The sequence below is a fragment of the Oncorhynchus gorbuscha genome, linkage group LG19 (assembly GCF_021184085.1).
Source record: "Oncorhynchus gorbuscha isolate QuinsamMale2020 ecotype Even-year linkage group LG19, OgorEven_v1.0, whole genome shotgun sequence".
Lineage (NCBI taxonomy): Eukaryota > Metazoa > Chordata > Actinopteri > Salmoniformes > Salmonidae > Oncorhynchus > Oncorhynchus gorbuscha.
The window spans coordinates 1,406,971-1,427,999 of record NC_060191.1 but is presented as its reverse complement, the minus strand read 5'-3'; the positions used below and the strand labels follow the sequence as shown (position 1 = coordinate 1,427,999).

The 21,029-nt window shown below is 45.7% G+C and overlaps 1 protein-coding gene and 1 pseudogene across 2 annotated transcripts; one reads left to right on the top strand and one right to left on the bottom strand.

Annotated features, from left to right (window-relative positions):
* LOC124005912 overlaps nucleotides 1–7,158 on the bottom strand; it is a 67,358-nt pseudogene extending 60,200 nt beyond the window's left edge.
* A 2,059-nt stretch (nucleotides 7,159–9,217) lies between these two features.
* Nucleotides 9,218–19,272, top strand: cdc42se1 (CDC42 small effector 1). 2 transcript variants are annotated; one of them, XM_046315255.1, is made up of 5 exons: nucleotides 9,218–9,360; nucleotides 10,726–11,067; nucleotides 13,840–13,944; nucleotides 15,437–15,519; nucleotides 16,219–19,272. In XM_046315255.1, exons 2-4 carry the CDS (start codon nucleotides 11,014–11,016, stop codon nucleotides 15,503–15,505), a joined length of 228 nt encoding a protein of 75 aa, XP_046171211.1. In that variant the 5' UTR covers nucleotides 9,218–9,360; nucleotides 10,726–11,013; the 3' UTR covers nucleotides 15,506–15,519; nucleotides 16,219–19,272. The 2 variants fall into 2 exon arrangements, with proteins under 2 accessions (XP_046171211.1, XP_046171212.1); XM_046315256.1 differs by lacking the exon at nucleotides 16,219–19,272 and adding an exon at nucleotides 16,189–16,217.
* Nucleotides 19,273–21,029: the final 1,757 nt, after the last annotated feature.

The window sequence follows — 21,029 nt, the reverse complement described above, 5'->3', positions numbered from 1 at the left end:
AACACCTGCATCACCCCTCTGTGTCCATGTACAGTAAAGATCTGAGACCTGACCATCTCTGATCCACTGGCCACACCACCACAAATCCACCTGGAAGCAGTCAGTCAGTCAGTCAGTCAGTCAGTCAGTCAGTCAGTCAGTCAGTCAGTCAGTCAGTCAGTCAGTCAGTCAGTCCCTAATATGCAACCAGGGCTTCTTTTTTCTGATTTGATTTCTAATTCAATTTAATTTGTTGAGCCTTTAAAAACGTTCTATCCGCATCAGTACCGTCTGTATATTGCTCTTTTCCAAGTGAAAGACCTCGCATTGCAGGGAAATTAGTGGTGGATTTTGCTAAATGGATGTGTGGTGGCGTGTGAGGCGAGGGAGAGTGTGAGAGGCGAGAGGCGAGAGGCATGGGTGCTGCCAACCACATCTATTCAGAGCCCAGAAGGAAATATTACCAAGCTGTTTGTCCTCACCTCTGTAATTCTTCCCAAAAGGTACAGAAGCACTTATTGAGCTAGCGGGTACCTAGTGGGTAGCTAGCGGGTAGCTAGCGGGTACCTATCGGGTAGCTAGCGGGTACCTATCGGGTACCTAGCGGGTAGCTAGTGGGTACCTATCGGGTACCTAGCGGGTAGCTAGCGGGTACCTAGCGGGTAGCTAGCGGGTACCTAGCGGGTAGCTAGCGGGTAGCTAGCGGGTAGCTAGCGGGTAGCTAGCGGGTACCTAATGGGTAGCTAGTGGGTACCTAATGGGTAGCTAGTGGGTACCTAATGGGTAGCTAGTGGGTACCTAATGGGTAGCTAGTGGGTACCTAGTGGGTAGCTAGCGGGTACCTAGCGGGTACCTAGTGGGTACCTAGTGGGTAGCTAGCGGGTACCTAGTGGGTACCTAGTGGGTACCTAGTGGGTACCTAGCTAGTGGGTACCTAGTGGGTACCTAGCGGGTAGCTAGCGGGTACCTAGCGGGTACCTAGCGGGTACCTAGTGGGTAGCTAGCGGGTACCTAGTGGGTACCTAGTGGGTACCTAGCGGGTAGCTAGCGGGTACCTAGTGGGTACCTAGCGGGTAGCTAGCGGGTAGCTAGCGGGTAGCTAGCGGGTAGCTAGCGGGTAGCTAGCAGGTAGCTAGCGGGTAGCTAGCGGGTACCTAGCGGGTAGCTATCGGGTAGCTATCGGGTTTCCCAGAATGCTGCACACACTAAGTGAATGGGTGGGGGAACTAAATGAATAAACAAATAAGGGGGGAAACTATTTCTGACAATCTTGGCTGCCTGTCACTCTTGTTTCCGAAACAGGCAGAAGAACACATCGCTCGTCATTCAGAGTTAATCATTTTAACGTTGGAATGAAACGATAAGGAGGAGATTGTTAATAAAGGGGAAGAAGACAAGGCCATTTGTCTTGGGCTGATGTGAAACAGCTGTATCCCCGAGGCAGCTCTCTCTGTTGTAGCCTTGAAGTCTGCTCTTTTTAAAGACCAGTTTCTTCTTGTTCAAAGCCATCTACTGTCTGTGATTACACAGTGGAATAGAGGTCAGCTTGAGGGGCTTGTTGACCAGAGTAAGTAAGTCACATAACGCACAAAGCACACTGTATGTATACACTGTATGTGCACACTGCACACTGTATGTACACTGTATGTGTACGGACACTGTATGTGCACACTGTATGTGTACACTGTATGTGCACACTGTATGTGTACTGTATGTAGCTGTATGTGCACACTGTATGCACACACACTGTATGTGCACACTGTATGTGCACACTGTATGTGTACACTGTATGTGCACACTGTATGTGCACACTGTATGTACACTGTATGTGACACTGTATGTATACACTGTATGTGGACACTGCTACTGTATGTGCACACTGTATGTGTACACTGTATGTGCACACTGTATGTATACACTGTATGTGTACACTGTATGTGTACACTGTATGTGCACACTGTATGTGCACACTGTATGTATACACTGTATGTGTACACTGTATGTGTACACTGTATGTGCACACTGTATGTGTACACTGTATGTGCACACTGTATGTGTACACTGTATGTGTACACTGTATGTGCACACTGTATGTGTACACTGTATGTGCACACTGTATGTGTACACTGTATGTGCACACTGTATGTATACACTGTATGTGTACACTGTATGTGTACACTGTATGTGCACACTGTATGTGTACACTGTATGTGCACACTGTATGTGTACACTGTATGTGCACACTGTATGTATACACTGTATGTGTACACTGTATGTGTGTGCACACTGTATGTATACACTGTATGTGTACACTGTATGTGTACACTTGCACACTGTATGTGTACACACACTGTATGTGTACACTGTACACTGTATGTGTACAGTATGTGTACACTGTATGTGTACACTGTATGTGCACACTGTATGTCACTGTATGTGTACACTGTATGTGCACACTTATGTGTACACTGTATGGCACACTGTATGTGTACACTGTATGTACACTGTATGTGCACATTTGTGCACACTGTATGTACACACACTGTATGTGCACACTGTATGTGTACACTGAACACACTGTGTATACACTGTATGTGCACACTGTATGTGTACACTGTATGTGCACACTGTATGTGTACACTGTATGTGCACACTGTATGTATACACTGTATGTGTACACTGTGTATGTGCACACTGTATGTGCACACTGTATGTATACACTGTATGTGTACACTGTATGTGCACACTGTATGTGTACACTGTATGTGCACACTGTATGTGTACACTGCACACTGTATGTCTGTTGTATGTGGACAGTATACTGTATGTGCACACTGTTTTACACTGTATGTGCACACTGTATGTGCACACTGTATGTGCACACTGTAACACTGTATGTGTACACTGTATGTGCACACTGTATGTGCACACTGTATGTATACACTGTATGTGCACACTGTATGTGTACACACACTGTATGTATACACTGTATGTGCACACTGTATGTGTACACTGTGTATGTACACTGTACTGTATGTGTACACTGTATGTGCAGCACTGTATGTGTACACACACTGTATGAATACACTGATGTTACACTGTCAATGACACATGTACACTATGTGGAAGACAAAACACTCTTAGAAAAAAAGGTGCTATCTAGAGCCTGTTTCCACAGGAGAACCCTTTGAAGAATCCCTTTTGGTTCCAAGTAGAACCCATTTGGTTCCAGGTAGAACCATTTTTGAACATTGAACCCAAAAGAGTTCTATGAAAGGAAAGCTATCAGTCGTCTCTCCGTGTGGATGTGTCTGTCTGATGGACAGTCCAGGTAACAGAATCACATGTCAAACTCATTCCACGGAGGGCTGAGTTTCTGCACTTTTGGTACTTGATTGTTGAATTCTGGTCACAAATGAGTGAGGATCTCCTCTCAGCTGGTTGTCTAGGCCTTCATTGAAAAGAAAAACCAAAAACCCACAGACACTAGGCCATCCATGGAATGAGTTTGACACCCTGCCCCAGGGGAACCAACATCAGACATTCAGAAACTCCTCTTGCTCAAAGCAGGTGTGATCCATGAGCAGAGTGATAACATTGATCCTCATAGCAGATGACGATTTGATATGTATTTTTACTGCAGAGGGGCTGGTGATGCCTGATGTCTTCAGTAAGGGAAAGGCTGTGGCTTCCAACACCAACCCACAATCTGCAGTCATATGATCTGAGAAAAATGTGAGAAATTAATGTGTATACTGTATGTGAATGCACTGCTTTAAATGCATCCTTGGCACATATATCTCTATATATCTCAAATATAGCTTGAATACTGCTAACTGACAATCAGTTGTTGGAGGGCTCATTTGACTGCTGTTTAGCGGAGTCGTAATGAGTCAGAGTAGAAATACCACAGCATCTGTTAAGCTGGAGCCATATGCTACAATGGGCAGAACAAAGCCAATTCAGGCAGTGACTCAGAAGTTCAAACTGCTTAAGAATACGTTCTGCACTCACTCACTCACTCACTCACTCACTCACTCACTCACTCACTCACTCACTCACAAACACACACACACACACACAGGAAGGGAGGAATTGTATGAAGCAGATGCTCTATGATCGGTCTATTAACTATACAGCTTTGTTATCCTAAATACAGCCCCTTGGCTAGCACTCTTTATACATCTGGCTATAAAAGAGTTATGTTATTGTAATTATTCCCCCAAAAAGATAGGGATTTCATTTCAGATGTTTAGTGGATTTCATCTGGACTACAAAAACCATTTAGAGAACTCTCCCTCCCTCCCTGGTAGTAGCTAAGTTGCTAATGTGTGCTGTGAGTGAGGTGAGCTGTCTGCCCATGGATGGCAGGGTTTTGAGTGGCAGTGCTGTGCCAGTGTGTGGTGGGTTAGGGGGTTAGTGGGCACCGCTGGGTTGTGGTAACAAGTTGAAAGCCTTGCCCTGAGCCTGGAGCGTGGGTGTAATGACCCGTGGCATGTTGTCTCTTGCCTCTAGGTGCCATAACTAATTGGTGCTGCATTCTCTGAAAAGGGTATGTCTCCCTCTTTCCCTTTTTACCTCACTATCTCCCTCCATTTCTGTCTTTCTTTACTCACTATCTGTCACTCCCTCTCTTTACTCTCTGGGTAGAAGGATGGTGATCTCATTCCCTCCATTTCTGTCTTCTTTACTCACTATCTCTCACTCCCTCTCTTTACTCTCTGGGTGGAAGGATGGTAGTCTCATTCCCTCCATTTCTGTCTTTACTCACTATCTCTCACTCCCTCTCTTTACTCTCTGGGTGGAAGGATGGTAGTCTCATTCCCTCCATTTCTGTCTTTACTCACTATCTCTCACTCCCTCTCTTTACTCTCTGGGTGGAAGGATGGTAGTCTCATTCCCTCCATTTCTGTCTTTACTCACTATCTCTCACTCCCTTTCTTTACTCTCTGGGTGGAAGGATGGTAGTCCCATTCCCTCCATTTCTTTGAAATCTAAAAGATGTGATGAGGTGTTGAGTGGGAAGGAGGGCATGTGTGTGTGTGTGTGTGTGTGTGTGTGTGTGTGTGTGTGTGTGTGTGTGTGTGTGTGTGTGTGTGTGTGTGTGTGTGTGTGTGTGTGTGTGTGTGTGTGTGTGTGTGTGTGTGTGTGTGTGTGTGTGTGTGTGTGTGTGTGTGTGTGTGTGTGTGTGTGTGTGTGTGTGTGTGTGGCAGAGAGACAGAGAATGAAGACTTTTTCCAATTCAAATCTGCCATCTGCAACGATTGGATTCTGGCCCATGATTAAAGATGGGCTACTGTCACGCTCTCCTTAATGACTGAGACCCTATGAATGCAGCACACTGCATTAAATGCCAAAGAGCCTACTGTCTGGCACCTTGCAGGGGCTTGATACTTGCCCAGGAGCCAAGCGTACCTGCTGTGGCATCTGTGTGCTCAGAGGCACGGGACTCTGGGCCCGGCTCGCTGGACTGTGCCAGCAGGCATCATGCTTCAATGCTGGTTAGGCAAGACACAGTTTCATCATGTATGTCCTTTGTCGTGAGACCATTGTGTGCTTGCAGTGCTCATTTAAGCTTATCCAAACATGTGTATTTATAGACATAGTAGATGAACTCCTGGTGCTGTTTTGATTTGGGCGGTCAGTATTTGAGCAGTAAGCCAGGAGTTAGTTATGTCAAGGTCAGGAGGTAAACATGACTGGCACACACACACACACACACACACACACACACACACACACACACACACACACACACACACACACACACACACACACACACACACACACACACACACACACACACACACACACACACACACACACACACATGCAAACACACACTGGCACACACACACACACACACATGCAAACACGCACACAGACACAGACACACACACAGACCCATACACCCCCCCCCACACACACACACACACACACACACACACACCACACACACACACACACACACACACACACACAGACCCATACACCCCCCCCACACACACACACACACACACACACACACACACACACACACACACACACACACACACACACACACACACACACACACACACACACACACACACACACACACACACACACACACACAGACACACCGTGTCTGTGTGTCTTTTTGTCCATAATGTCTTTCTCATTATGTATCAGACCCCAGGAAGACTAGCTGTCACCATTTGTGTCAGCTAATGGGGATCCTAATAAAATCTAAAATGTGTTTGATTAGCACAGAGCCAGCTGCTCAGAGCAAACATTCTCTCCCCCATACATGGGGATATGATGAGGGAGGGAGAGAGAGAGAAGAGAGAGGGGAAGAGAAGAGATGTGAGGTGCTCTCAGGCGTCTGTATACCCAGGCTAATGCTGCCACCCAGAGGATGAACACAGAACTGCTGTTTTAATTGAGCACCATCGGTAGAGGAACCACCCCTACACTCCTAGTCATTGGTCTCGACCCCCAACACACTTATCTAAAAGGATTGGAGAGATGTAAGCAATATGAACGATTTTACCCATTTCTAATAGAGGGCAAAGTGGGCACTGGGCAGTTGACATGTGAAGAGCAGCGGAGGACAACAGCAGGAGACATACTCACAGTTTCTCCCCATCCCCTGCTCTAGTGTCTTGAACGAGGTAAACAGTGCTGAAACTCCCTCTGCCCAATCTCTGTAGGATGCTGTATCTTTTGGCAATCAGGTCGCTGGGTACAGGAATTATAGGTGTGGATGGGCAGTGGACACGGCAGGATGAATGGGCTTCTAGCTCCTCAAACTTGGGCATCTTGTTGCGGGATTCTTACAGGAGAATTAACTGCAAAATTCAGCAAAACACAAACATGTTGCTTTTCCTTATTTTATGCACTTTTGCCCAATTCAGATGAAAATAAATAAATACATATTTTACAGGGGAGACAGAGTCAGATAGCAGCACGTCGCACTTGTTACAGTGTAGGATTACTGAAAGCAGAGTCCTGGCTAGCTTATTCTACTTCACTATTGCCACTTTATCAAACAAACTCACCTGTTAGCAGATAGGTGTTGGCTATTTCCACCAGTTTAAAACATCCATAGCCTACTGTATTAACTTCCGTGTTTACTCTTGTTCCTATGGTAATAGGAAACATATTGTCTCCCTTTCATTATATCCTTTTATTTCACCAGGTGTCAGTGAAGAGCCTTCTGGGATAGGGAGTTTTAGTCTCAATTCTCATGACAATGCATTTGACCAGAAGACTACACGGATACTCTATTCTCTTCTAACGTGGAACGGAGTTGTATGAGACATCTGTAGGCTGGCTAACTAACCTAAGTCATATTCTTCAAGAATATAGACAATGACAATTTTCCACATTTTGTTATGTTACAGCCTTATCCTAAAATGTATTAAATAGTTTTTTCCCCCTCAATCTGCACACAATACGCCATAATGACAAAGCAAAAACTGGCTTAGAAATGTATTACAAATTTTAAAAACGTAAATATCACATTTACATAAGTATTCAGACCCTTTTCTCAGTACTTTGTTGAAGCACCTTTGGCAGAGATTACAGCCTCGTGTCTTCTTAAGTATGACGCTACAAGCGTGGCACACCTGTATCTGCAAATCCTCTCAAACTCTGCCAGGTTGGATGGGGAGCATTGCTGCACAATTATTTTCAGGTCTCTCCAGAGATGTTCAATCGGGTTCAAGTCCGGGTTCTGGTTGGGCCACTCAAGGACATTCAGAGACTTGTCCTGAAGCTCTCCTGTGTTGTCTTGGCTGTGTGCTTAGGGTCGTTGTCCTGTTGGAAGGTGAACCAACCATTTAATCAATTTTAGAATGTGGAAAAGGTCAAGGGGACTGACTACTTTCCCGAATGCACTGTAGATAGACCTACTATTATTGAAATGAGCCTTGCATTGCAGTCTGGTCTCATAGACTAGACATAACATAGTAAAAGTAAATCCGGGATGCTCAGATTAGTATGATATATTATGTTTGGTATGGTTACATAAAACATATGGTTATTTAAAGTAGGATGGTTGGTAGGGCTGGATGGATGGGTGGGTGTATAACGTGAAAGTCTAGCCATCCAAACGTTGCAAGTTTGAATCTCATCACGGACAACTTTAGCATTTTAGCTAATTAGCTCATTTTAAACTACTAGCAACTACACCACGGGACCGCCAAGTGCTGAAGCGCGTAAGCTTCAAAATTGTCTGTCCTCAGTTGCAACACTCACTACCGAATTCCAAACTGCCTCTGGAAGCAATGTCAGCACAAGAACTGTTCGCCGAGAGCTTCACTAAATGGGTTTCCATGGCTGAACAGCCGCACACAAGCCTGAGATTACCATCTGCAATGCCAAGCCTCAGCTGGAGTAGTGTAAAGCTCAGAGCCATTGAACTCTGGAGCAGTGGAAATGCTTTCTCTGGAGTGATAAATCACGCTTCATCACCTGGCAGTCCGACGGACAAATCTGGGTTTGGCGGATACCAGGAGAATGCTACCTTCCCCAATGCATAGTGACAACTGTAAAGTTTGACTGGCCTGCACAGAACTTGACTGGCCTGCACAGAGCGCTGACCTCAACCCCATCGAACACCTTTCGAATTAATTGGATGCCAATTGCGAGCCAGGCCTAATTTCCCAACATCAGTGCTAATGCTCTTGTGGATGAATGGAAGCAAGTCCCAGCAGCAATGTTCCAACATCTAATGGAAAGCCTTCCTAGAAGAGTGGAGGCTGTTATAGCAGCAAAATTGGGATTAATGTCCATTATTTTTGGAATGAGATGTTCGACAAGCAGGTGTCCACATAATTTTGGTAATGTAATGTACTTAGCGGGTTAGCTAACCCTTCCCCTAACCGTAGCTAACCTAACCCTAACCTAACCCTAATCCTAACTCCTAAACTTAACCCCAACCCCTAACTCCTAGCCTAGCTAACGTTAGCCAGCTAGCCAGCTCGCCACCTGGCTAGAATTTGTAACATATACGTTTGACTCATTCTTAACATATAGTTTGTTTTGCAACTTCGTAACATATAATACGAAATGGGTGATGGACACTCACAAATTAATACATACCATACGAAACATAACATATCATACTAAATTAAGAGTCTCAGATGTATGTACAGAGTAATAGGAAATGCTCTGAGACCAGGTTGCAGCGTAGCAGATGCTTTCATTGGCCTGTTGATTTTCTTCCAGTTGTGGCGCTATTGTTCTGCCACCGTAAAAGCCTGAGAACGAGGAGTGTATAGCCTACCGCAGAACATAGGAGACGTTTTACATTACCACATCGCGACTCAGGAGCTGACCGTTTTAAAGATATCATGTTCGTTTGGGGGAGAAAGCGGATTCCACACTGATGTTACGGTAAAGGCAAATTGGTTGTTTAATTGTGGCAGGGATCTAGATGTAAATGTATTGCTTTGCTAATTTCGGAGTGACTGGATTGAGTGAGCGGTTTTTGGGTTGAGAACTCGCGTCAGTGTTTTTCGTTAGTAAAATGTTAAATGCAGATGTTACTTTACGTTGTTGCCATACAGATGTTTCCGTCGAGACGGTGGCGTACTGGATGACAAAAATAATGCCTCAATAGAAAATATTGAGAATGTTCATTTGATAATTAGGCTACATTCAATGTCCCTACTCTTTAAAAATCACATTAATACACGTTCAATGACCATCTCTTTTCAGGATATTCAATTGGATAGTAACTCAGTTTGATTTAACATGCCTGTCGCCCTGTTGAATTCAGGCTATAACAGAACACTGTAAATCAATGGCCGGTGTTGTTCTCAGGCCAGGCATCTTTAAGTAGACCTACAGTTAAAAAGCTGGAGATCTACATATACTACACATTTTCACCACTCTCTCACTCACTCTCTTCCTCCTCTCACTCTCTCACACACACTACCTTGATCTCCTGGTTCAAAGTCGAGTTCGGTTTGTAAAGAGAAACAGTAAACCCAAACCTCTTTCTTTCAGCTCTATTTTTTTGAGTTTTACAAAGATGCAAGAGGGTTTGGGTTTCGTTTGGGGAAAGAATGTCCTTGTCTGGTCATTTACCAGTATTTTACAAGACTGAACTAATCTGATTACCAGTACATCAAAGCATAGTTGAGATCTTACTCAACCTAGTTGAATTCAATGCTAATACTGATGACTTTAATCAAAATAAAAGTGTAATTATTAATCAATCTCCTATTGAAACCATCATGTTGCACAGGGCTCTTAGGTCTTGTATGTCACAGTCCTAAATGTCTGTCTTTCAATCCTGAATCAAATCCGTTTGTAAGACTGACTGGTCAATGTAGCTTACATTAGATAAGGATTTGGTGACAGTTGAATAGTGTTAACGGTGACTGGAGGGAGGAGAGCATCCCCGTAGTATGCCTGCAGCTCTTTTCTGAGGGACAGTTGACCCGGGTCCTGATCTTTCAGTGGGTGTTGCCATTATGACAGGAAGTCCCTTGCCACTGCAGCGTGAATCCCTAGTCTTGCATGACTGTCACAGACAGGAAGTGATGAGCAAGTGTGTGGGGGACGCATGTTGACTGACAGCAAATAGGCCTGTAGAGATGTAGGCCTATTTGGCATGGGGATGCTGAAATGTAGAAATTAACATGCCCATAATACTGTATCTGAATTGATTGTGCTATTCTAGCAGGTGGAGATTGTTTCACTTCCTATACCTTGTCAGCGTTCAACTAATGGAATCTGGTTTTGACTCAACAGGCCCTACAGTACCTGAGGCAGTGGAAATCTGGGGAGACGAGCATCCACAGGAGATTCAGTGAGAGGGAAGAGGTGACATTGTAAACGTTAAGAGAAAGGAATAGAACCGGACTTGGCACTGAGCCTTGGGGACACCCATCTTTTTTGGGGACTGGACTGGTTGCAACGCCCTCACCATTCCACCCTAAGCGGCGTTCTTGTTCTCCAACACGTCCTCCTCTGCCTGCAGGGCGTCCAGACAACCAGGGCCTCTGGACCCACTCAGAGCAAAGCAGCAGCACAGTAGGGATGAGTGAGTTCTGGCACAAGATTGGCTGCTGCGTAGTGGCCAAACCTCCACCGGTGAGTTTGTCCCTTCTGAGAAATGACTGGAACACAGTAACTTTTTAGCTGCCGTGCTAGCCCTGCTTTTACAGCTCCAAGGTCAATAGGTCAAGATGAAGGGTTTGCCTGATTTTAAGATGTTTACCTGCCTCCCAAGAGTTTGGATATTAGATTGACCACACCACCATATCTACAACTTCACTAGTTGAAGTTAGTTCAGCCATGCCAGCTGTGGATCCTTAAGATGCATGGCATGGGATGACATGGGTATCATTAGCTGATTCTTCAGCCAGTCAACAACACTAGTGAGAAGAGAGCCCTCTGCTCCTGTCAGTGGCCTGAGAAATAGGTCCGGTAGATGGTGAGGGAGTGGAAGAAGGAATGACTCAGGCCTTTTCTGTTGTTTTGAAGTGGGTGACCCACATAGTCCCGGAGGTCTGCCTATCTGGAGGGCTAGACTTCAGTCCAGACAAAGACTGCTCTGTCATTAGACATTACCTCTTGAATCATGATTAAGAAGACATAGGTTAGGCCGGGTTCAACCTTAGTCTAGCTCATAGACGTGTAACTTCATAAAAATAAACACTCCACTATTACCAGATCAGAAAATATCAAGTCTGTCCCAAGCACCCATAAACTTTCACCTTGTGTTTAACCTGAAGGGGACTGTAAAACTATTGTTGTAGTAGTAGCAAGCACCCATACACTTTCACCTTGTGTTTAACCTGAAGGGGACTGTAAAACTATTGTTGTAGTAGTAGCAAGCACCCATACACTTTCACCTTGTGTTTAACCTGAAGGGGACTGTAAAACGATTGTTGTAGTAGTAGTAGTCACGTCAGTGTCGTCGTCGTAGAATTCGCATTAAGTCAAATAAGGAGATTGTATCCCTCTACAGCATGTCTCTATAGTAACTTCAGAACCCTCCCCTAACAATTAATGGGGTCTCTGAGGGGAAGTGGGCTTCTGGCATGTGCTGCTATTGAGCTCATTCTTTTCCCTCCCTTCCTCCCCCCTCCTTTATTTTTAGGTCCTTGTTTATTCTATTGTTGGGACGAGAGAAGGCCAGACTAGAATGTGTGTATAGCGTGTGGTGGCATACTAACAAGTGTTATTCTATTGTTGGGACGAGAGAAGGCCAGACTAGAATGTGTGTATAGCGTGTGGTGGCATACTAACAAGTGTTATTGTATTGTTGGGACGAGAGAAGGCCAGACTAGAATGTGTGTATAGCGTTGTGGTGGCATACTAACAAGTGATACTTCTCAGAAAGGCTTGCTTTGTAAATAGTTTATTTCTGATAACAGTGCAATGACTACATGTCGTTGGACCTGTGTATAATTTAATTAACATTCTTTTTAGTTTTTATAAATCCCTAATTATTCAAATTAACAATTGCTATGTGGCATTTGCACTATACAGTCAGAATATTGATACTGGTCATGATCCTTAATGTGAAATGGCTCATTCATTCCTGTCAGTTCTGGGTCATCTCTGTCGGCACCCAGCGTAGCCTGTTGTAACAAGTGGGGCTTATTCACAGTCCTGCTGACAGGTGATGACATGCCCTTACACTGACAGAACTGAACATGCTCTAATAAAACGACTATTAGAGAAGGGGATGTTCAACATTCCACTTACACTCATGTCCAGAACAACTTACAGGAGCAATTATTGTTAAGTGCCTTGCTCAAGGGCACATCGGGGATATTTTTCACCTGGTTTGGGGGATTCGAACCAGCGACCTTTCAGTTACTAGCCCAAATCTCTTAACCGCCGCTAGGCTGCCTGACCCGCCACTAGACTGCCTGACCCGCCACTAGACTGCCTGACCCGCCGCTAGACTGCCTGACCCGCCACTAGACTGCCTGACCCGCCACTAGACTGCCTGACCCGCCACTAGACTGCCTGACCCGCCACTAGACTGCCTGACCCGCCACTAGACTGCCTGACCCGCCACTAGACTGCCTGACCCGCCACTAGACTGCCTGACCCGCCACTAGACTGCCTGACCCGCCACTAGACTGCCTGACCCGCCACTAGACGGCCTGACCCGCCACTAGACGGCCTGACCCGCCACTAGACGGCCTGACCCGCCACTAGGCGGCCTGACCCGCCACTAGGCTGCCTGACCCGCCACTAGGCTGCCTGAGACGGCCTGACCTGACCGCGCCGCCTAGACTGCCTGACCCGCCACTAGACTGCCTGACCCGCCACTAGACGGCCTGACCCGCCTGACCGGCCTGACCCGCCACTAGACGGCCTGACCCGCCACTAGACGGCCTGACCTGCCTGACCCGCCACTAGACGGCCTGACCCGCCACTAGACTGCCTGACCCGCCACTAGACGGCCTGACCCGCCACTTGACTGCCTGACCCGCCACTAGACGGCCTGACCCGCCACTAGACGGCCTGACCCGCCACTAGACGGCCTGACCCGCCACTAGACGGCCTGACCCGCCACTAGACGGCCTGACCCGCCGCTAGGCTGCCTGACCCGCCGCTAGGCTGCCTGACCCGCCGCTAGGCTGCCTGACCCGCTGCTAGGCTGGTGTGTGTGTGTGTGTGTGTGTGTGTGTGTGTGTGTGTGTGTGTGTGTGTGTGTGTGTGTGTGTGTGTGTGTGTGTGTGTGTGTGTGTGTGTGTGTGTGTGTGTGTGTGTGTGTGTGTGTGTGTGTGTGTGTGTGTGTGTGTGTGTACACTGTAAAGTCTGTACCTCCACTGGGCTTAATTGCATAATATCTGTCTAAGTCCCCATTTTCTATTTCTATATATTTTCTATTATTTCCAGAGGAAGAAGCGCAGGAAAATCGACCGCAGCATGATCGGCGAGCCCACAAACTTTGTCCACTTGACACACATTGGCTCTGGGGAGATGGCAGAGGGCCGGGCCCCGGTAAGAGAGATGATACCTAGACTGACTGGGGCTGGTGTGTGTTAAAATGTGTAGAGATATTGTGAAGGTAGTGTGTGTTACTCCTCAGAACATGGGCTGGGCTTTGCAGCTTCCAACCTCCCGCTAGGAATGTTGGCCTGGTTTCCTACGGAATACAGTCATGTTGGACAGGGAATGAGAGGAGGAAATGTAGAAACGCTGGGAATTGTTTCTCAATTCATTCACCTATTAGTAGGATATGAATATTAACTTTAGTTTGAAACCTGTTACGCTATGATTGATAAAGCTGTGTACAGTACTATCAGAAGACTAGCCAATCACTAGTCTGGTCACTGTTTAAATCACTGTATGGAAAGTGGTAGGTTAAACTGAGTGATAGTCCATTTCTGAATTTATTACATGATGTTGATGCTTTCAGTACTAAAATGTATGGACTACTGTATGTCACTCTGCTAAATGACTCAAATGTATGGACTACTGTAAATAGCTCTGCTAAATGACTCAAATGTATGGACTACTGTATGTTGCTCTGCTAAATGACTCCAATGTATCTACTACTGTAAGTCGCTCTGCTAAATGACTGAAATGTATGGACTACTGTAAATCGCTCTGCTAAATGACTGAAATGTATGGACTACTGTAAATCGCTCTGCTAAATGACTGAAATGTATGGACTACTGTAAGTCGCTCTGCTAAATGACTGAAATGTATGGACTACTGTAAATCGCTCTGCTAAATGACTGAAATGTATGGACTACTGTAAATCGCTCTGCTAAATGACTCCAATGTCTCACTAAACAACTGACTGTTCAGTCGTGATCATGACCTCCAATTGCGAAAGTCAACAGATTTTTCAAATGAAATGATACATTTGCACATTGTATCATGACGTGGTCTGAGAACAGTCAGGTGGAGGAGTATGTTGCTGAAACATGTTTCTGCCCTCCGTGTTACATAATTCCATTTCCTCAACTGCTATTGCGTAACCCTCTAATGTCCATTGTTCTGTTATGACCCATAGCTGTCAGACTGTAGTTATTCTAGTGCTCGTCAAGCACGTGCCATTTCTGCAATGCTTTACGTCAGAATGATTGATCAACACCTGTGCGTTCGTTCAACTCTGAACTGCTTCGTTTTAAAAAGTAAAGAAAAAAACCCACAGCCTAAAGCAAGTCCCATTCCTCCTCACTCCATCCCATCATATGGTCACTATCATTATGTAAAGACGTAGGTTATGAGTAATGCTGCTGGCCAAATGGATCAAATGTTGTCAGCAGTCCAAATGGGATCATGTTTCATATGAACCCCACAGAAACACTGTTAAATATGTTACATACAATGATACAGTATAGAAACATAGTTCTAATTCTGGCTTCGGATCCTGCCTCTCCATCCATATCTTATCATGAAGAGGTCATGACCTCCCTTCTTGATATGAAAATGACTAAGTATCTGTAGAAACTCTAACAGTCGTTATCTTCCTGTCCTGTAGTCGGGGCCGGTCCAGGATAAGATGAGGTCAAAAGGACCCAGTGCCAACGGCTGCAAGAGCATGTTATAGCTGCTGCCTACCAAGTAAGTACCTAGTTAATGAAGCTATCACCATATCTGCAATGCAATAGCTTCAATGGAACTGACCTTCACTTCTGGAACTGACCTTCACCACTGGAACTGACCTTCACCACTGGAACTAACCACCACTGGAACTAACCACCTTCACCTCTCTGGAACTATCCACCTTCACCTCTCTGGAACTAACCTTCTTCACCTCTCTGGAACTAACCTTCTTCACCTCTCTGGAACTAACCACCTTCACCTCTCTGGAACTAACCACCTTCACCTCTCTGGAACTAACCACCTTCACCTCTCTGGAACTAACCACCTTCACCTCTCTGGAACTAACCACCTTCACCTCTCTGGAACTAACCACCTTCACCTCTCTGGAACTAACCACCTTCACCTCTCTGGAACTAACCACCTTCACCTCTCTGGAACTAACCACCTTCACCTCTCTGGAACGAACCACCTTCACCTCTCTGGAACGAACCACCTTCACCTCTCTGGAACGAACCACCTTCACCTCTCTGGAACGAACCACCTTCACCTCTCTGGAACGAACCACCTTCACCTCTCTGGAACGAACCACCTTCACCTCTCTGGAACTAACTACCTTCACCTCTCTGGAACTAACCACCTTCACCTCTCTGGACTTGTAGAACTAACAGTTTTAATTTCTCTCTGTAGGCATGGAGAACCATTTCCATCCTCCTCTAGGCATGGAGAACCATTTCCATCCTCCTCTATGCGCCCCTCCATCCCAAATCAAAAGCAGTCACTGCAGCGTAACCTGTTTCCAATGGAGCACTTGGCAAACCTGAGAGCGGACCCTAATAGAGAGCAGAGAGGCTCTTCCTGACAAACCTGAGAGCGGACCCTAATAGAGAGCAGAGAGGCTCTTCCTGACAAACCTGAGAGCGGACCCTAATAGAGAGCAGAGAGGCTCATCCTGACAAACCTGAGAGCGGACCCTAATAGAGAGCAGAGAGGCTCTTCCTGACAAACCTGAGAGCGGACCCTAATAGAGAGCAGAGAGGCTCTTCCTGACAAACCTGAGAGCGGACCCTAATAGAGAGCAGAGAGGCTCTTCCTGACAAACCTGAGAGCGGACCCTAATAGAGAGCAGAGAGGCTCTTCCTGACAAACCTGAGAGCGGACCCTAATAGAGAGCAGAGAGGCTCTTCCTGACGTCTGCAGGATCTATTTAGACAAACGGGACGATGGCCTTTCTGTGGTCACCACAAGAATCGCCCTGCTCAGAGGAGGATAGACTGACATGTTTTTTATGCTTTTTAAAGAAAAGTATTTGTCTTTCTGATGGACTTTGGACTTCCACTTTATTTCAGCCAACAACGTTACTCTGTCTGTGCCAGCAAGCGTATGGGATAGAGCCGGTGAGAGCGTATGGGATAGAGCCGGTGAGAGTGTATGTGATAGAGCCGGTGAGAGCGTATGTGATAGAGCCGGTGAGAGCGTATGGGATAGAGCCGGTGAGAGCGTATGTGATAGAGCCGGTGAGAGCGTATGGGATAGAGCCGGTGAGAGCGTATGGGATAGAGCCGGTGAGAGCGTATGGGATAGAGCCGGTGAGAGCGTATGGGATAGAGCCGGTGAGAGCGTATGGGATAGAGCCGGTGAGAGCGTATGGGATAGAGCCGGTGAGAGCGTATGGGATAGAGCCGGTGAGAGTGTTTAGCTAAATTTGTTGACTAACATGGCTGATTCCATTTCAGGAAGTGAAGATTATGTTCTCAAGGATCACCTGAATGTTGCAAACCATTGACCTACTGCCAAACACACTATTTTGTGTATCTGTCTAATGAATGAGGATGCACCTTTATTTTCCTACAGTGCATAGTTAAAGGTGTCTTTGTGTGTTTATAAGTGCAAAATGCTATGTGATTTTGTTGCTGTTTAGATACTAGTACTGAGTAGTGTTATTTTGATTGTACCAGTTGCTATAGAGCCCCATTTGGACTGCTACCCAGTTGCCATAGAACCCCATTTGGACTGCTACCCAGTTGCCATAGAGCCCCATTTGGACTGCTACCCAGTTGAAATAGAACCACATTTGGACTGCTACCCAGTTGCCATAGAACCACATTTGGACTGCTACCCAGTTGCCATAGAACCCCATTTGGACTGCTACCCAGTTGCCATAGAACCCCATTTGGACTGCTACCCAGGTGCCATAGAACCCCATTTGGACTGCTACCCAGGTGCAAGCATACAGGTAACTGCCAAGATAAAGGAAACCCCAGCATGGTGTCTTAATAGGTCACTGGGCACCACGAGTCAGAACAGCTTCAATGCACCTTGGCATAGATTCTAGGTGTCTGGAACTCTTGGAGGGATGTGACATCATTCTTCAACCAGAAATTCCATCATTTGGTGTTTTGTTGATGGTGGTGGAAAACGCCTGTCTCAGGCTCCGCTCCAGAATCTCCCATAATTGTTCAATTGGGTTGAGATCTGGTGACTGAGACGGCCATGGTATATGGTTTACATAGTTTTCATACTCATCAAACCATTGTGACCACTCGTGCCCTGTGGATGGGGTCAATGTCATCCTGGAAGAGACCACTCCCATCAAGGTCGATCTGTATCACCCTACAGTAGGTAGCAGGGGATCACTCAGAATAGCTGTGTATTTACTGGAGTTGACCTTGTCCTCTATGGGGTTGAGTGGATGGACCTAAACCATGCCAGGAAAATGCACCTCCACACCATAAGAGCTGCCAATAAGTACCCTCATTTACTGGTGTGTCCTTTTATTTGAGCAGTTACCTGTAGCTGGTCACTGTGATACACAATTTACTAGCACCTACTCTGAAAAGCCCTAACTATTAGTCAGCAGGAAGAGTCTGTTAGTAACAGGGGTGGTTGTTGTTGAAGTTCGAAACACCCTGACCGTTACGGGGCTTTCCAGTGATCTATCCTGGAATTACTGGGGAATGCCACTCATTAAATCAACTGCATCGAAGGAACATTCCATAAGGTAGTTTGTTCTCTTGTCGGGGGGGGGGTCCACCCCCTTGATCTGAGTGGAAAATTCCAACCATTTCACTGTGCATTTCCCTTGTCATTTCTAAATGGCCTCCCACTTGAGCTTGTTGTCGGTGACGTGCACTCCAAGCTGGCTTGTGTCCCACATGACATCCACACGATTCTGAAACCAGGTGGGAGTTTTAAATATCTGATTTAAATCATGCAGTAGAAATGAAAGTTTGTTTCCTGTACACAACTGTATTTCTGACGTGATTACTATACACAATCTGTTGTGAATAACTCCTCACTCTGTAGGTTTTTTGCTAAGTGTGTCCATACGGGGAAAAACTCTGAAATGGGATGTTTTTTAAATCTTGTATCTTATGTGATTTCCTATACCAGTTATCCTATACCAGAACATATGGCGTATGGATGGTGTTGCACATGTTGTATGTTGTCCCTTCACTAATACCTTATCTGTTTTATACACTGGGCTTAAAGTTGACTTAATGCTGAAGGTGGGACTTTGCATACTGCTTGGTGGCTTTCCTATCTTTGGTAGAGCTTGTAATACTGAGTACATTCTCAGCCCAACAGAATGACTGCTGCCTTGAAGTTTCTGGAACAATGTACATTGGTAACGTCAGTAACTTGAGTCTGTTGGCATTTCAGTTTCTTTCCCATCTTTATCATGGTTGTTGTCAGACCAAAACTCAAGTTCATTAGAAATGATTTGTGCAATCTGTTGATTTTTCCTGAAATACAGTTCACATTCTGAATAGACTTCTGTGTGATTAATCTCTTCTGTTGCTGATGGTGAATGTTATCACCAAATGTGTTACTCAATTTTCACTGCCTGGTACAGAAATGCTAGCATCTCAACCAACTGGTTTCAGTGGCCCCTGTGGGCTCTGCTGTGAACATTTCTGGGAGATTGTATCATTTTCATTGAAGTTAGTGGGAATCTGTAGTTGCTACATCCATTTTGGGATTTATAAATGATATATATACCCATTGATTCTTGAATATCTTATAAATGCCTCACGAGCTTAGTTGAACTACCATGTTGATATAATGGATGGTCAGTCCTTGCATCCACAGCTCTGTCTATGAATTTGAGAGCAGTTACATTTCTCCAGGCCCATCCTTCAGCTTTTTACCAAAACACAGTCTGGGTGACTGCTTTGTCATTGTTTCAATTAAGGATTCTAGTTTTAATCTCAAACTACTTCAACAAATGCATATCTCACTGAAATCCAGCTGGTATAGCACAAATATTGCAATCTAAACAAATGCCCTAAAATAAATGGAATGTACACTATAGTCTGTGTGTACGTCTCGCTTTAAAAAAACATGCATAACAAATGTTAAATGATGCCACTAACAATGCAAATAGTTGGTATGTAAATGTTGTTCTAAGAGCAGCCCAGGGTTGAGTGAATAGATGGGTGCAAGGATCATGTTCCAGCAGCAAAACCCACTGGAACAGAAGATTACAATTTAACGGAAGTGGACTCCATGAACTGTCTGACCATGTGAAATACAGTCCTAAGTAGAGGACGTGTGAAGTCTACGGGGTGTGAAGTCTACGGGGTGTGAAGTCTACGGGGTGTTTAGTAGAAGACGTGTGAAGTCTACGGGGTGTGAAGTCTACGGGGTGTTTAGTAGAAGACGTGTGAAGTCTACGGGGTGTGAAGTCTACGGGGTGTCTAGTAGAGGGGTTGTGAAGTCTACGGGGTGTTTAGTAGAAGATGTGTGAAGTCTACGGGGTGTTTAGTAGAGGATGTGCAAAGGCTATGGGGGTGTCCAGTAGAGGACGTGCAAAGGCTACAGGGTGTCTAGTAGAGGACATGTGAAGTCTACGGGGTGTCTAGTAGAAGACGTGCGAAGGCTAAGGGGTGTTTAGTAGAAGACGTGCGAAGGCTAAGGGGTGTTTAGTAGAGGACGTGTGAAGGCTACGGGGTGTTTAGTAGAGGACGTGTGAAGTCTACGGGGTGTTTAGTAGAGGACGTGTGAAGTCTACGGGGTGTTTAGTAGAAGACGTGTGAAGTCTACGGGGTGTTTAGTAGAGGACGTGTGAAGTCTACGGGGTGTTTAGTAGAGGACGTGTGAAGGCTACGGGGTGTTTAGTAGAGACGTGTCCAGAAGGCTGCAAAGGGGTGTCTAGTAGAGGACATGTGAAGTCTACGGGGTGTTTAGTAGAGGACGTGTGAAGTCTACGGGGTGTTTAGTAGAGGACGTGTGAAGTCTACGGGGTGTTTAGTAGAAGACGTGTGAAGTCTACGGGGTGTTTAGTAGAGGACGTGTGAAGTCTACGGGGTGTTTAGTAGAGGGGTTGTGAAGTCTACGGGGTGTTTAGTAGAGGACTACGGGGTGTTTAGTAGAGGGGTTGTGAAGGCTAGTAGGGGTGTCCAGTAGAGGACGTGCGAAGGGGTGTCCAGTAGAAGACGTGTGAAGTCTACGGGGTGTTTAGTAGAGGGGTTGTGAAGTCTACGGGGTGTTTAGTAGAGGGGTTGTGAAGTCTACGGGGTGTCTAGTAG

What these genes read in the sequence shown, in the direction of transcription:
- cdc42se1 (XM_046315255.1), top strand. Translation starts at nt 11,014, where the DNA reads ATGAGTGAGTTCTGGCACAAGATTGGCTGCTGCGTAGTGGCCAAACCT. An exon ending in TAGTGGCCAAACCTCCACCG is followed by an intron (nt 11,068 to 13,839) that starts GTGAGTTTGTCC and finishes TATTATTTCCAG; the next exon opens with AGGAAGAAGCGCAGGAAAAT. An exon ending in TGGCAGAGGGCCGGGCCCCG is followed by an intron (nt 13,945 to 15,436) that starts GTAAGAGAGATG and finishes CCTGTCCTGTAG; the next exon opens with TCGGGGCCGGTCCAGGATAA.